At 48.4% G+C, this 12983-nt stretch overlaps 4 protein-coding genes across 4 annotated transcripts; all 4 read right to left on the bottom strand.

Annotated features, from left to right (window-relative positions):
• Positions 1-96: 96 nt before the first annotated feature.
• On the bottom strand, positions 97-765 carry E1B28_005377 (uncharacterized protein; the record flags this gene model as incomplete). Its single annotated transcript, XM_043149935.1, has 1 exon — positions 97-765. The coding sequence occupies one exon, from the start codon at positions 763-765 to the stop codon at positions 97-99; it is 669 nt and encodes a 222-aa protein (XP_043011019.1).
• A 2547-nt stretch (positions 766-3312) lies between these two features.
• On the bottom strand, positions 3313-3996 carry E1B28_005376 (uncharacterized protein; the record flags this gene model as incomplete). The annotated part of the gene is made up of 1 exon (XM_043149934.1): positions 3313-3996. One exon carries the CDS (start codon positions 3994-3996, stop codon positions 3313-3315), a length of 684 nt encoding a protein of 227 aa, XP_043011018.1.
• Positions 3997-5668: 1672 nt separating this feature from the next.
• On the bottom strand, positions 5669-6041 carry E1B28_005375 (uncharacterized protein; the record flags this gene model as incomplete). Its single annotated transcript, XM_043149933.1, has 4 exons — positions 5669-5675; positions 5729-5814; positions 5872-5967; positions 6018-6041. 4 exons carry the CDS (start codon positions 6039-6041, stop codon positions 5669-5671), a joined length of 213 nt encoding a protein of 70 aa, XP_043011017.1.
• Positions 6042-6879: 838 nt separating this feature from the next.
• Positions 6880-12436, bottom strand: E1B28_005374 (putative NRPS-like protein biosynthetic cluster; the record flags this gene model as incomplete). Its single annotated transcript, XM_043149932.1, has 16 exons — positions 6880-7030; positions 7095-7189; positions 7252-7868; positions 7932-8057; positions 8116-8191; positions 8241-8342; positions 8400-8734; positions 8785-9218; positions 9279-9326; positions 9375-9561; positions 9631-10499; positions 10550-10731; positions 10792-11176; positions 11248-11433; positions 11489-11630; positions 11698-12436. The coding sequence occupies 16 exons, from the start codon at positions 12434-12436 to the stop codon at positions 6880-6882; spliced, it is 4674 nt and encodes a 1557-aa protein (XP_043011016.1).
• Between the last annotated feature and the right edge of the window lie 547 nt (positions 12437-12983).

Here is a 12983-nt window from a genome sequence, read left to right as displayed (position 1 = left end):
GGCATTTGTTGAACGACAACAGGTGCGCCGGTTATGTTAATTCGTAGCTTCAACAATACTGATACATGGGTATGTGCAGAAGAAACGATCCCGAAACTACGCTACAACCAACTCCCATACATCACCCCCAATCTCGCTCGTCCGCAAACCAACGAACATCTGTCTTCCTCGCAAATACCACATTCTAGTCCTCCCCGTTTCATCGATTGGAATCATTAGATTACTCGAAACTGCCAGGAGGACATCAGCAACCGTAACTCCCCTCGAATCCATTCCAGACGCATGGACAGTGATAGGCCACGGTAACCACGGATGCACTACCGACATTGAGGGAAGTGCTGGACGACTCGCCAAATCCTTCACCGGATGCCAGCGTTCCTTCAACCACTCCGCTACCCTTCCATTCGAATCCAATACATCCCAATGAACTCCCGCTCTTCTTGGGTTTAGCAGCGACGAATGAAGGTTGACTCCCGTCTCGCTGTCACTTTGCGAGGGGAGACGAACGCATTGCCAACGGTCCAGCGGGGGGGGAGGTATCGTCTCCGTGACATTGGTCCCGTGGTTGTCACCGTCACATTCCGGAAAAGGAAGGGGCAGATAAAGGTCACTTGTACATGGCGTCGTCGTCGTCGCTGACGGCGACTGCAGCCTCAAATTGGCTTCTTGTGTGTTGTTACACAGTGCATGTCCACTTCTTTCTTCAATGGCCCATGTTCCTCGCGCTTTGTGATGGTCCGTGGATTGGGATAATTGGACTGCCATTACGCTGGTTAATGTTATGGCGGCCTGGGTCGTACGGGGTGGTGAATGGGATGGATATTGGGCAGCTGTGGTTAACGTTAGGCTTTGCATCCAAAGGGAATGTCCGCCACCGTCTACACCCTCATCAGCCTCGTAACGTCGGCGAGCATGATGCCACAACGACAACCTCACCTTTCCGATAAACCGTCAAATCGAGCGCTTCTGGTGCTTTGAGTGAGCTTTTGAAACCCTGTTGTGGTCTACAGCAGTGGTGGGATGGACGAGGATGGTGGGGAATGGTGGTGGTACGAATCAGAGGTGGGTAGGAGGGGGGTGGGTGGGTGTTCTGGGTCACCCAGTATACTTATATGTACGAGGACACTAGGGCTCGAAATTTTCTCACAATGAAGTCCCTCCATCTATCTCACTGTCACTCGCACTTTCACATCACGCTTCAAATCTATACACCCAACTGAATTGGAGTTTTTGTATCTGTTGTTGAGGCTACGGCCTGGTCGACTACCTGTTTCTTCACGAGGTAACCCAACAAACTCGTTCTAGAGTAATGATGTGCGTTCGATACTCCATTTCGACTGCTAAATACTTAAGTGTCCTCACTCAGAGTTGCGGAACAGTGTGCTTGCTGATTACCCAGTGACCTGTAATATGTCAGGACTCAGCACAATCCGAACCCGCCCAGTAGCGCCGAAGAATATGTTCACAACTGGTGGGTGGAGACTGTCTTCCGCTCCAGCTGCAGTCGGCCTACTACATCTAATATATATTTTCTAGGACACATCTCGAGACAATAACAAAACCGTCGAAAGCCTTCAAGAGTTCTATTCATCATGCGTTCTTCTCATCCAGTCCTCCAGTCGGGTCGGAACCTTCAGATCTCGGAATTGTCAACAGGATAGCGGTAACTATCACCCCCCCCCCCCCCTCGAATCCATGGCAGAGCATACACAGGGATAGTCCAGAACCACTAAATCGCTCGCCAAATTTCGCAACGCTTGAACGTCGTTCCGTTCAAACACCCTCTCTTACCCTTCCATACTCCACCAAATCCCAATTAGCGCCGGCTCTTCTCGGGTACATCAGCAACGGATAAAAGATCAACACAGTCTCGCTGTCACTTTGCTAGGGGAGAACACAATGCCAACAGTTCAGTACGTTCAGAAGCGTCTCCGTGACGTAGGTCATGTGACTGTCACGGTGACTTTCCGGAAGTGACGAAGAAAGAATGCGAATGCTCGTCGTTGTCATTGTTAAAGGCCCTCAAGACCTCGAGTTGACTTCTCCGCTCGATACGAGACTCTTCCCATGCTCCTTGATGTTGCTTGGATTGGGTTGGGCTGCCATTACGCTGGTCAAAGTCAACGTCTGGGGGACTGAGTAGATCGGGGAGTGGAAAAGTAAGGCTGGCGTTGTGTTGTGCGTGCGTTCACCTGAGAGAGTCTCCTCCACGTTATTCTACTGAAGGGTATCTCGTTCCTCGACATTAAGAGGCTAACGGAGGAGTAAACCGTTAAATCAAAGCACTTTTCGGCCCGCCGATCCACTGTCCAAACTTAGCTTCAACGTTCAACTTCTTCCAATATGATTCAATGAGCATTTGAGGGACAATGAGGACGATTACACCAAGAGGATGGCGGTGGTATGTGTGGCCGAAGGGAGTTCATACCTTATAGGTACGTCCCATTATATTCATTGAACTCTGTCTCACATCACGCTTCACATTCATTTACCATATGCATACCACAACACCGAGCAGACCACCAGTACCATATGTACGAATACCGCGCTTGTACTTACAATCTCGGGGATCGTCTTTTGAAAATGTAAATCGCAGGTGCGGGCCGGTCGATTTGTCATTTCTCTTGTACCTCGTCATCTCCACCGATGTCATATCATGTATGTCGAATACATACGTTGTGAGGTCAGTTTCGCACTAGTGGTGATTCCCCATTTGAACGAGCTAAAATGCCTCGTGCCTATTTTAGCGACGAACTTGTGAGTCTCGGAGAAGGTCCTAGTCTCTAGACTTCCAAGGAACAAATATTCTCAACGGGTCCTCGGACCCATCATGCACCCACTCGCGGCCCCCTCTCCCCGATGACTCGTGTCTCAAAGTCCGAAAATAAAACTCGAAGGAAAAATGAACCAAGTAGCAGGCTCGCTACTAGTGTCACGGCCCGCAGTACCAAAGTGGCAAAGCTGGGGTTCATCTCCCATATGGCAAGTGGGTTCCGAACTCACTTTCTCTTCTTTTTACATGTGCAAACTAAGTAGGAAGATCGAACCTTGAGCGCCTTCAGCGCTCGAAATGACAGGCACGGGAGGCATTCAAATTCGAATAATTATGATATAAACATAGCCATAGATACAACGGTGAGTCATTTGTATGTGATTGTAAGCTACAGATTAGTGCATGCTGTAGAGTAAACATGTAGGGGTTGGGGTGGGATGGAGGGGTATCTGTGAGACTAAAAAAGTCCCAGAGCGAAACCGGTCGACACTGGTATACGTCAAAAAAAGAAAACAAAAAAAAAAGATAAGGAGGAGGTTTTAATGATGATCCAACCGTAACTCCCAAACATGCGATGCCCCCTTCGAAGGAAGAATCCCCATGAACCGAGTCCGTTTGTGAAGAAAATCAACCCTCTTCACTCCGCTCTGCTTCTCCTCGCGAGAAGCGTGGTAGTCACGGATACGACTGTACCGACGTTCGTACGCTTCGTTCACTCGAAGTCGGTCCTGGTGAGATGATATGGAGTTATACTCGTTGTGAGTGACGTTCTTCCGGAGTGTCCGATAGATCGCGTCGAGAACGTCTCTGACGGTAACGAAGTATCCGTTGGAGGCGTGGATGGTAATTGCCCAAGGCAGGAGATGGGTCGTGAGTACTAGGGAGGGAACTACCGGGGAAAGGGCAGGTTCTGAAAGGAGTGGGCTCGGTAATGGACGGTATCTAGCTGTTAAAGCTGATACCGGGAGGGTTACGTCGAAATTGAGAGCTGGGTGATGTGATCCGGAATACGCAAGCAAACTATGAGCACGAGTACGCTGCATAGCGGATTTTGGCTTGGAATGAGAATGACCAGGAAGAGGAACCTGGTAAGAGGGTGGTGTTACTGGGCCATTAGAAGAGGGAAGCGAAGATATTGTATACGATCGGGATGGATAGGTAGGGATGGTGTATTCAGTCCTAATCTTCGCAAACCTAACGTGTTTGGAGCCTGGCACTGGCATGTACCTAGAGGTTGTGAACAGAGAAATCGTTTGGTACGCGAGTATGCGAGTGGGGGGTATTGTGGATAAGAATTGAGGGTGGGTGAAAAAATCCGTGGACCTTATAAATAACATGTGCACGTCGGTGACACAATCGGATCCAAGCGCCCATCATGCCATAAGGGGAATGTTGCCCCACACAGTGGTTAATATATAGGCGGCGGCGGCGGGAATGAATTACACTGCTTGATTGCCTGCACGGAACGGGGCTCTGCATACCAATCTAGGCTTCCGTACTGGAACTTGCGTGAATCGGAATGGACCCACACCCCGGCGGGCCGGTCTCAGTTTTGCAAGTAAATTCAGACTCCACCACCCAAATCATAACAGTCTAACAGCTTTGCGGGATTCAGATACTTCTCTCACCCTGGGGAAAAGAGAAGAAGGCATGTGGGCCAATGATGAGGTGAGGGAAACCATAAGAGAACCCGCCCTCAACAGCAATTTTACGATGGTGGAACTCGATGTCAGAACTAAGTGAAGTCGCCACTGATATAGATTTCCTATTGGAAGCCGAGTCATCGGAAGGTGGTTAAAGCTGTTGAAGTCGAAAAAACATGAGTCTATTTAGTCGTTTTGGGCAAGTCGTTATATAATATGTTCCTGCGCCACGCGTGGTTCATTCCGGGGAAATATGTAGGAGTAGACACAGCTTGCGGGAACCTGGACTGGATTAGCGCTCGTATGGTGTTCCAAATTAGTTTAGACTCGAGCGTCGAACACACGTGAATACGAACTTGTACAGTCTGGGGCCCCCGATGCGGTGCAGTCTAATATCAATGATCAACCTTGATTCAAGAAAAGGCTGTCAATACAGCTGTCGCGTCGGGGACGTTCGAAAGCCATTTTCGACCAGAGCTCACATCAATTAATACCACAACCCTTTTTCGCCCTGGCCAAGTTTAGTTCCGCAGCGAAGCACAAGAAAGAGGGTCAATGTACCATCTAGATGACCCTTGCGAATAGAAATCAAAGCGGGATGAACATGGTGTTAACTTGAAGTTGCTGAGGCGCTGAGTCGCCCAGACACCGGGCGTCAGTATCAAGTCATTAGGTCAAGATAACGCGCCGACTCCACTATCAATGAAGAACTGCGCATCGACTCCATGAGCGAGTCGCTGAGGGATCTAAAGAAGTTGTGAATGGTGGACTACTAGTACCTGGTGGGGTGAGTAATTAGGTTACCAATGACGCAGTATACCGATGCTCATTCTGTGCCAGATCAAATAAAGCGGAGCTTTGGGAGCGGCCCTTTCGGATCAATGCGCGGTAACGTGCAAGTAACGTGATCCGCGATCTGCGGCCAAATCCTTACAAGGATAAGCATTTCTAACGTGTTGTCCAGATTGTCCAGAATGAGTAACAAGGAGTAACAAGGGATACAGTGCATTATCAGTCAGCTTCACACCATACCTAATTTGAACGCCACCAATTAAGACTGACAGTGACGCCCACCTATCTCCCTGAGTCTTGAGTCGCTTATTGAGAGGTGTACGCACCAGCTCCGAGCTTTAAGGTCATTCTATTCCATGGTATCCATGAATGTCTCCTGGTTGTCCAGGAAAGTAGTGAGTCACTCAGGGTCGTGGGTGTCCGTGGGCGAAAGGCACAAAGGCACACCGCCTCCGACCTTCTAACAGCTATAATGGACGTTATGCGATATGTACACGCCCAGGCCAGTCGGTATACGCACAGCAACGTCCCCGACGTTAATAGTGTATGCACCGGTCCTCCATCGAAGCCCCCGAAAGGAACCTCGATCCACTCCGCATCGGACAACTAACAAAACAGTTTATGACATTATGGCGATGTAATGAACACCAACCAAGTACTTACCTTTCCAATCTTGAGGTGATTCAGTGAAAAGTGACCTCTGGAAGTGACGGGCGCCACGGCGGAACAATGATTATCGAGCGATACGTCGTTCCCAAGCTAAATGAAGTGAAACCTCATCAGAAGAGAAAGAGAAAAAAACAGCTTACCTTCATGAGATCAGGTTCCGTCATTAAACCCAGATGACCGCTGGTAAATATGGAACAGTTCCTCCCAATAGTCACTCTGTTAATACCAGACAAATGAATGCATTCCCGAGATAGGGGTTAAATGTTAAACGCCCGCCTTTGAAAGCTTTATTAACAAGACGGGACAGCACCAGATGTCGCAGAAAAATAAATAGGAGTTTATAACCCAATTGTACTGCCCTAAACGTCTACGGCTTAGTATCAAGATTCAAAACCCACTTCATCAGAATGACCCAGGCAAAAAGCGAGTAACGCTTTGAGATGGACGTATATTCCAGCAACAAGAAGATATACGCTCGTCCGAACGGAGTAGTCGCCGGTGTCGCCCCACGTGCGGGCCGACCGGCGAGGGTGTACCGCTCTTCAAACAAAGCAGTGGTTTGCCATTCTCTACACAGCGATTAAGTTGAACGGGTCAGATGAGGTTACATAACGGTAGATGTCTAGACATGAACTCGAACTCACTGCTTCCCATCCACATAGAGCCACATCAGCGAATTAGCAGGTGTATAATCAACGTGTTTTCCAGATTGACCATTATCAATCAACATACCCAATTTGAACGAACACCAATTGCCACCAATTGAAATTTGAGGCTTGACACGCCCATTTATCTCCCTGAGCTTTGCCTGAGCTTGAGTCGCTCTTTAAGAAGTGTACGCAGCAACTCTGAGCTTTAAGGTCTCATTCTACTCCAGGGTATGCATGAATATCTCCTATCCAGGAAAATAGAATCAGGCAGCGAGTCACTCAGGGTCGTGGGTTTCCTTGGGCGAAAGGCACAAAGGCACACGACTCTTCAGGCTAACAGCTACATTGGATGTTATGCGATATGTACGTGCCCAGGCCAGCCGGTATACGCAGTGCCAGTCACAGCGACCTCCCCCGACGTTAATAGTGTATGCTCACATAAAATACTTCGGTCCTCCATGGAAGCTCCGGAAAGTAACCTCGATCCACTCCGCATCGCACAACTGACCAGAAAGTACGTTTATGTATTAGCGGGCGTCGTGACGACGATGACATCCAAGTACTTACCTATTTCCAATCTTGAGATGATTCAGTGAAAACTGACCTCTGGAATTAACGTGTGCCACGACGGAACAATTGTCGAGTGATACGTCGTTCCCAAGCTGAGTGGAGCAAGCCTCATCAGGTTTATCATCAAGAAGAAAGAAGGGTGGGAACAACCTACCTCCACGAGGTCAGGCTCCGTCATTAAGCCTAGGCGACCACCAGTAAATATCGAACAGTTCTTCCCAATAGCCGCACCCATCGCTCTGTAATACCAAACAATGAATGCAGTGCCCGAGATAGGCGTCAACAACCCGCCTTTGAAAGCTTTATTGACAAGACGGGAGAGCACCAGATGGAGTTGCCACCGCTGACAATAGGAATTTACATCCCAATTGTACTGCCCTACACGTCTACGGCCTATCACCACCCACTTCATCAGAATGACCCAGGCAAAAGCGAGTAATGCTTGGAGATGTAGAACTGCAACGTATATTCCAGCAACAAGAGGATATACGATCGCCAATTGGTACCGTGTGGGAGTGAAAAGTGGTAAGGAAGGTGCGTGTATAAAGAGGATGCGGAGGACTTGGGCACTGATTATGGCTGGGGCCGACCAGTATATCGCACAAAAGGATGTGACCATTACATTGATGAGGACAAGGAGAGGGTATGGAAAGACAAAATACGGTGCTTTGCTTTGGTAGAACGCTCGTCCGAATGGAGTAGTGGTGTCGCCGGTGTTGCCTAACGCTCCCGGGGGTGTACCGCTCTTCAGACAAAGTGGTTTGCCATTCTCTAAACAGGGGTAATGAGTCAGATAAGGTTACATAACGGCAGATATCCAGAAATGGAACTCACTGCTTCCCATCCATACAGAGCCATCACAGTAGTACCCGTTGCGGGTGCCCAACGTACCGGAACCCATAACAGTTCCTTCACCCACACGGGTACCGGGTAGTAGTACGACACGGTCGGCAATCATAGCTATGAATAGGTGTGTATGAGGTATATTTTCGTGAGCATAAGATAATGAATAGCTGACCTCCTCTCCCAATGACAATCTTCTCTGAACCAATCCCATCGCTGGTAAAGATCTCTGAACGAGAACCGAAAACGACCTGTTGTTAGCCCGTTAATTACCGCCTTTGTTAGCGGAGGTAGTCATACATCGTCACCGATCTCCAGTAGCTCAGGGTCCATACAGTTGATCCCAGTTCCTGGCCAGTAAACTCGACGTCCGATTTTGGCTCCCATCGCACGGTAGACTATCTAGAAACGAGTATAAGCAATACTTTCAGAGGCAAAAAACGTACAACTAGCACTAACCGACACCACTTCATAATGCGACCCGAGAATCGCAAATGCTTGTCTAAGTTTTTGCTGCGATAATAAATTCGAACTTAGAAACCGTCGAAGTAAAAATATTTGAGACGGTGTCCCACGGCATTCGGTGTTCAACCCAAAGATCCGTTTGACCACGATTCCTAGCATCAACTGGATCAAGGGAGAGACGACGGCTCTGACTGCCTTGGCTACGACGTGAAAGGCAACCCGGGTGGGGTTCGCAAACCAGAAGATAACAGAGATGAGGACGTTCTGGTCCTCGATGAGGCGAAAGGTTTCTTCGAACATTATCCACAGAATTACGAGCCATGGAAGTACTTGGTTGCCATTAGTTATGAACGAGTAGCGAAGTAAGAGATGCACGAACGAGATACGAAATAAACGAACCCGAAGATGGGCCATCCGACAAAGACCCGTAATGCCCAATGTGGTTGTGCGATGGCCGCACGATTATACGCAGCGAACTCGGGTGGTGAAGGCCCTTCGACGGTAGAGGATTGAGGACCGTAAACCGATTTTTCAGGAATCGTAGAGCCAGGGCTTATATGAGTCATTGTATTGATGGACGAATCGGCGCCAATAACGATAGGCGCCAGACGAAATAGCCCGTCACGCTCAACGGAAAATCCTCGGACGAGTGCATGGTCAATCCTACACCCATCTTGAAGTGTGAGGAGGTCGAATTCCCCTAACTGAGCTCGGTCGTCGATACTAACATCCCAACCGATTTTTGCGCCTAAAAGTCTGTAGTAAATAATTCCGAGTTGAGAGGTGAGACTGAAAACTCCACGGCCGGCTGTCCTGTGAAATGTTTCGTCAATCCCTCGGAATCACGTAGGGCCAGAATCAAGCGATACGTACATCAAAGCTTGATTGACTATCCACCACCGGAGATAATAATTCGACCACCTTTTTAGGAATCGTCAGGTATGAACAAAGACAAAAAGGAAAACGTACATCGGGTATACTCCTGGTTTGTACCTTCCTATGATAATCCATTTAAAAAGAATCGCAACAACTGGGGCCACGATACGCATAACCATACGAGAAGCTATCATAGCAAACAGTAAACCTCCAATTCGGACAAAGAATGTACGATCAATGAAAGGCGCAAATGCTGCCAGTATGAATAAAAAGACCGTCCCTGCCAAAAAAATCAAGCACATTTAGTAAATACACGACGGAAGAACGATTATAAACCATTCAAACTCACATGTCAGGGCGGCTTTGAGTGGATAAAAGAATATGAAGGGTAACGATTGAACAATTAGAACGAACGGATGGTTTTGACCCCTCCTCTTGGTCGACACTGTGAAGTCCCCCAAAAATGACGATAGGCGGGAGATCGGAGGCAATTTTTCCATGAAATCTGGACCTGTACAGGCGTCGAGAGTTGACTGACTATCGAACTCAGCAGAAGTCTTTTTCTCAACACTGATGAGAGAGGTAATCCCAGCGACAGTACTGTTGGTAAACAACGACGTGATGTTGACATCCACCCCAGTACTTTTCCGGAGTTGATAGGATAGTTTTCCCAAGAGGAGGGAGCTCCCGCCGAGGAGGAAAAAGTCGGATTCAAGTGTGATTTTCGTGCGTTCAATATTTAGTAGGTCGGCGATGATGTCGCGTACGAGAAGAGAGGTGTCGGACATACTTGAGCTAGTCTGTGATAACTCGTATTTTTCCAACAACAAGAAGTCGATTGATCCATCTGAAGTCCTGGGGAAAGCGTAGTTGGAGAGATGAATCTGTGGAAGGGCGTAACCAGGGAGAGAGGCTGATAAGGAGGTAATGATAGAGGCAGGTTCGATTGAATAGCTAGCTTTGACCGACACAAAGGCTTCAGGTATTCCATCCGAGTCAAGGCGGACTACGGCTTCCGAAACTCCTCTGATCTCGGATACCAGCTTGTGGATAGCAGAGCAGTCGATAGACACTGGCCTGCAGGGGATGGTTGCTGAAATTCCTGTAGGCACATTTGATAGCTGAGCCTCGAAATGTCGTCCAATGGAGGGCACATCATCAGAAAAGCACCCGAGTCTTAGCCTCTTAGAGAGATTAATACGGAGGGGCTTTCCTGCACTGTGGATTCTTTCAACGGGGAAGAGAATATAAGATACATAGAAGCGTACCTGTTTTTGGGTACATCATCCATGTAGACAAGTACGAATGGCCACTTGGAAGGATGTAGAGAATCCTTGACCAGGCTATGTAGCTGTTGCAAACTGAGCCGTGCTTGATTATCAGCGGGCACAATGACCAAGCCAACAGCCTCTTGAAGGACATCGTGTTCAACTGAAAAGGCCAACGTCGCCTATTATAAAGATCATGAGCACCGACGACACGATCGAATAAGATAACATGACCAACTGACCTTGAGAATACCTTTCCCAGCTATACTAACAGCTTCCTCAACCTCAAACGGCGAGATAACCTCACCACCCTTATTAATAATCTCCTTCGACCTGCCCGTGATGAACAGGTACCCATCTTCATCGAGATACCCGACATCTCCCGTGTCAAACCAGCCTTCGCTTGTGAAGATCGAAGTGTCTAAAGGGACTTCAGGGTCCGGCGAGGTTTCGTAACCAGAAAACGTTGGGAAACCACGGACTGAAACGGCGCCATGGGCACCTGTTCGTAGCTGGCGTTCCAGGTCCCGTGGGTCTCGAATCGATATATGTGGACCGCAAGCGATCCCAGAGCATCCAGGGCGGTCTAGTTGGTAGGTTGTTGGTGGTGAGGCGATTGGCATGCATCTACGTACATGAGATCGCAGTCCCAGGTCAGTAACGTAAATAGCAAAAATAAAAATGAAAGGGTGACCTACTCTGTCATCCCATAGGAAGGTAGGACAACCGCACCCGAGAAACGATCTTTGAGTTCCAATGCCAGTGATGGAAGGAGGCCGCCGGCAGCGTTACAAATCATTCGGATGCTCAGATCCTTAGATGGTACTATGTTACTTGGTTGGGAAGCTAAAATTGCATTGTGGATCGTCGGAGCTGCGTAGTACCTAGAAATCGAATTGAAATAAACTTCCTCCACGCTTGGGAAAGGCCTGAACGTACCAGGTAGCCTGTAGCTTCGAGCATATCGACCAAAACGCAACTGCGTCAAAGCCGGGACATACGATGGTCGATCCACCTGAAAAGACAGGAGCCAACAGATTCCTGACGACACCTCCAACGTGAAATAGCGGCATCATGTTTACTGCAACACGAAGAATGGGTTAGCCTTTCAGTCCGAGATTGATGGTCCCTAAGTGAAGCAAACGTACGATTCACATCTGAAGGTTTCAAATTCCAAGATTGCACAACAGCCCAGCTGCCGATTATTAAACACTTCAAGGTGTAAGGGACGACCTTCTTCTTTCCACTTGTGCCTGAGGTGCACAGCACCATGCATTTATCGTCCAGGTTATTCAGTACAGGCGACCACAACGACCATGAAGAAGAAGGTCTCACTCGACCCTTCCTTCCTTCCGACGATAACTTGAGATCAAATAACCCTACAGATCCAGAACGACGTGAGTCGGCGTAGACCACACTACAGTCGAGCTCGTCCGCTATTGACCGAAGATCGAGACGTCGCTCTAGATCCCTCGTCGTCAGGACCACTTTAACCCCCAATCGGACGATATCCTCCCTGAGTTCTGCGGATGTACAGCTCGCATTCATCGGTGCGCATGTGTAATAAGCTGCTATGCAGAGTAACGCGACGGCATTTACGGGACCGTTAGGAAGAAGTATAGCTACCCTGTCACTATGTGACAGAGGGTAGGAGGAAGGTAATGTGAACTTGGACAAGAAAGAACGAAGGTCGGCATGGGTCAACGGAGGCGTCGATGAATCAGGCGAAAAGATCGCGGGTTCCAGAGTTGATGGAAGGCAGTCGAAGAGATTGTGGATTTTTGTTGACTCGCAGAGCCTTTGAGCAAGAGCGTCTCCTAGACATCTAGTAGAAGGTAATGTCAGTGGCTTGTAACCCAGCACAGATAAAGGGCTCTGTGTCGACATTCGGCCAGATGGCGCCAGGCTATTTCTGGGCTAGTCGAGGTCCTTTCGCGATCCAACAATTTGTTGACATTGATATATATACTTCTTGATTTTAATCCTGCAAAGAATTATTAGTACCCCTGTGTGTCCCAACAAATCAGATCCCATCTACCGTAGTAGTTGACATCTAATTTGATGGAATTACAAGTCGTGCTCGGAACAGTGCTGAGGCATAACTGTCAAGTTACCGCGTACACCTCTAAATGTCCTTTTCCCGCCCTCCCGACGGCGTGTGACCAACTTCCAAATCTGTCACTTAACATTCGTTACCATCACCAAAAAGCGTAATTCGGTATAGCCAGATTATACCTGTAGTAGAAACCGTGAAATAGTAGCAACATCCCAAATCGGTGATGGGTAAGTATTAGTAACGGGGCTTGAATGCCATTCTCTTGAATCCGCTGACACCCGGAACCCAATGCCAAGGCTTGTAGCGTGTTACCGGGATTATGGTCGAGTTGAGTCAGAGGAATTAACGCATCCCGTACGGTAAATCGAGTTCGGTGTG

Source organism: Marasmius oreades, chromosome 3 (assembly GCF_018924745.1).
Source record: "Marasmius oreades isolate 03SP1 chromosome 3, whole genome shotgun sequence".
Lineage (NCBI taxonomy): Eukaryota > Fungi > Basidiomycota > Agaricomycetes > Agaricales > Marasmiaceae > Marasmius > Marasmius oreades.
This window is presented reverse-complemented; position numbering and strand designations above follow the sequence as displayed.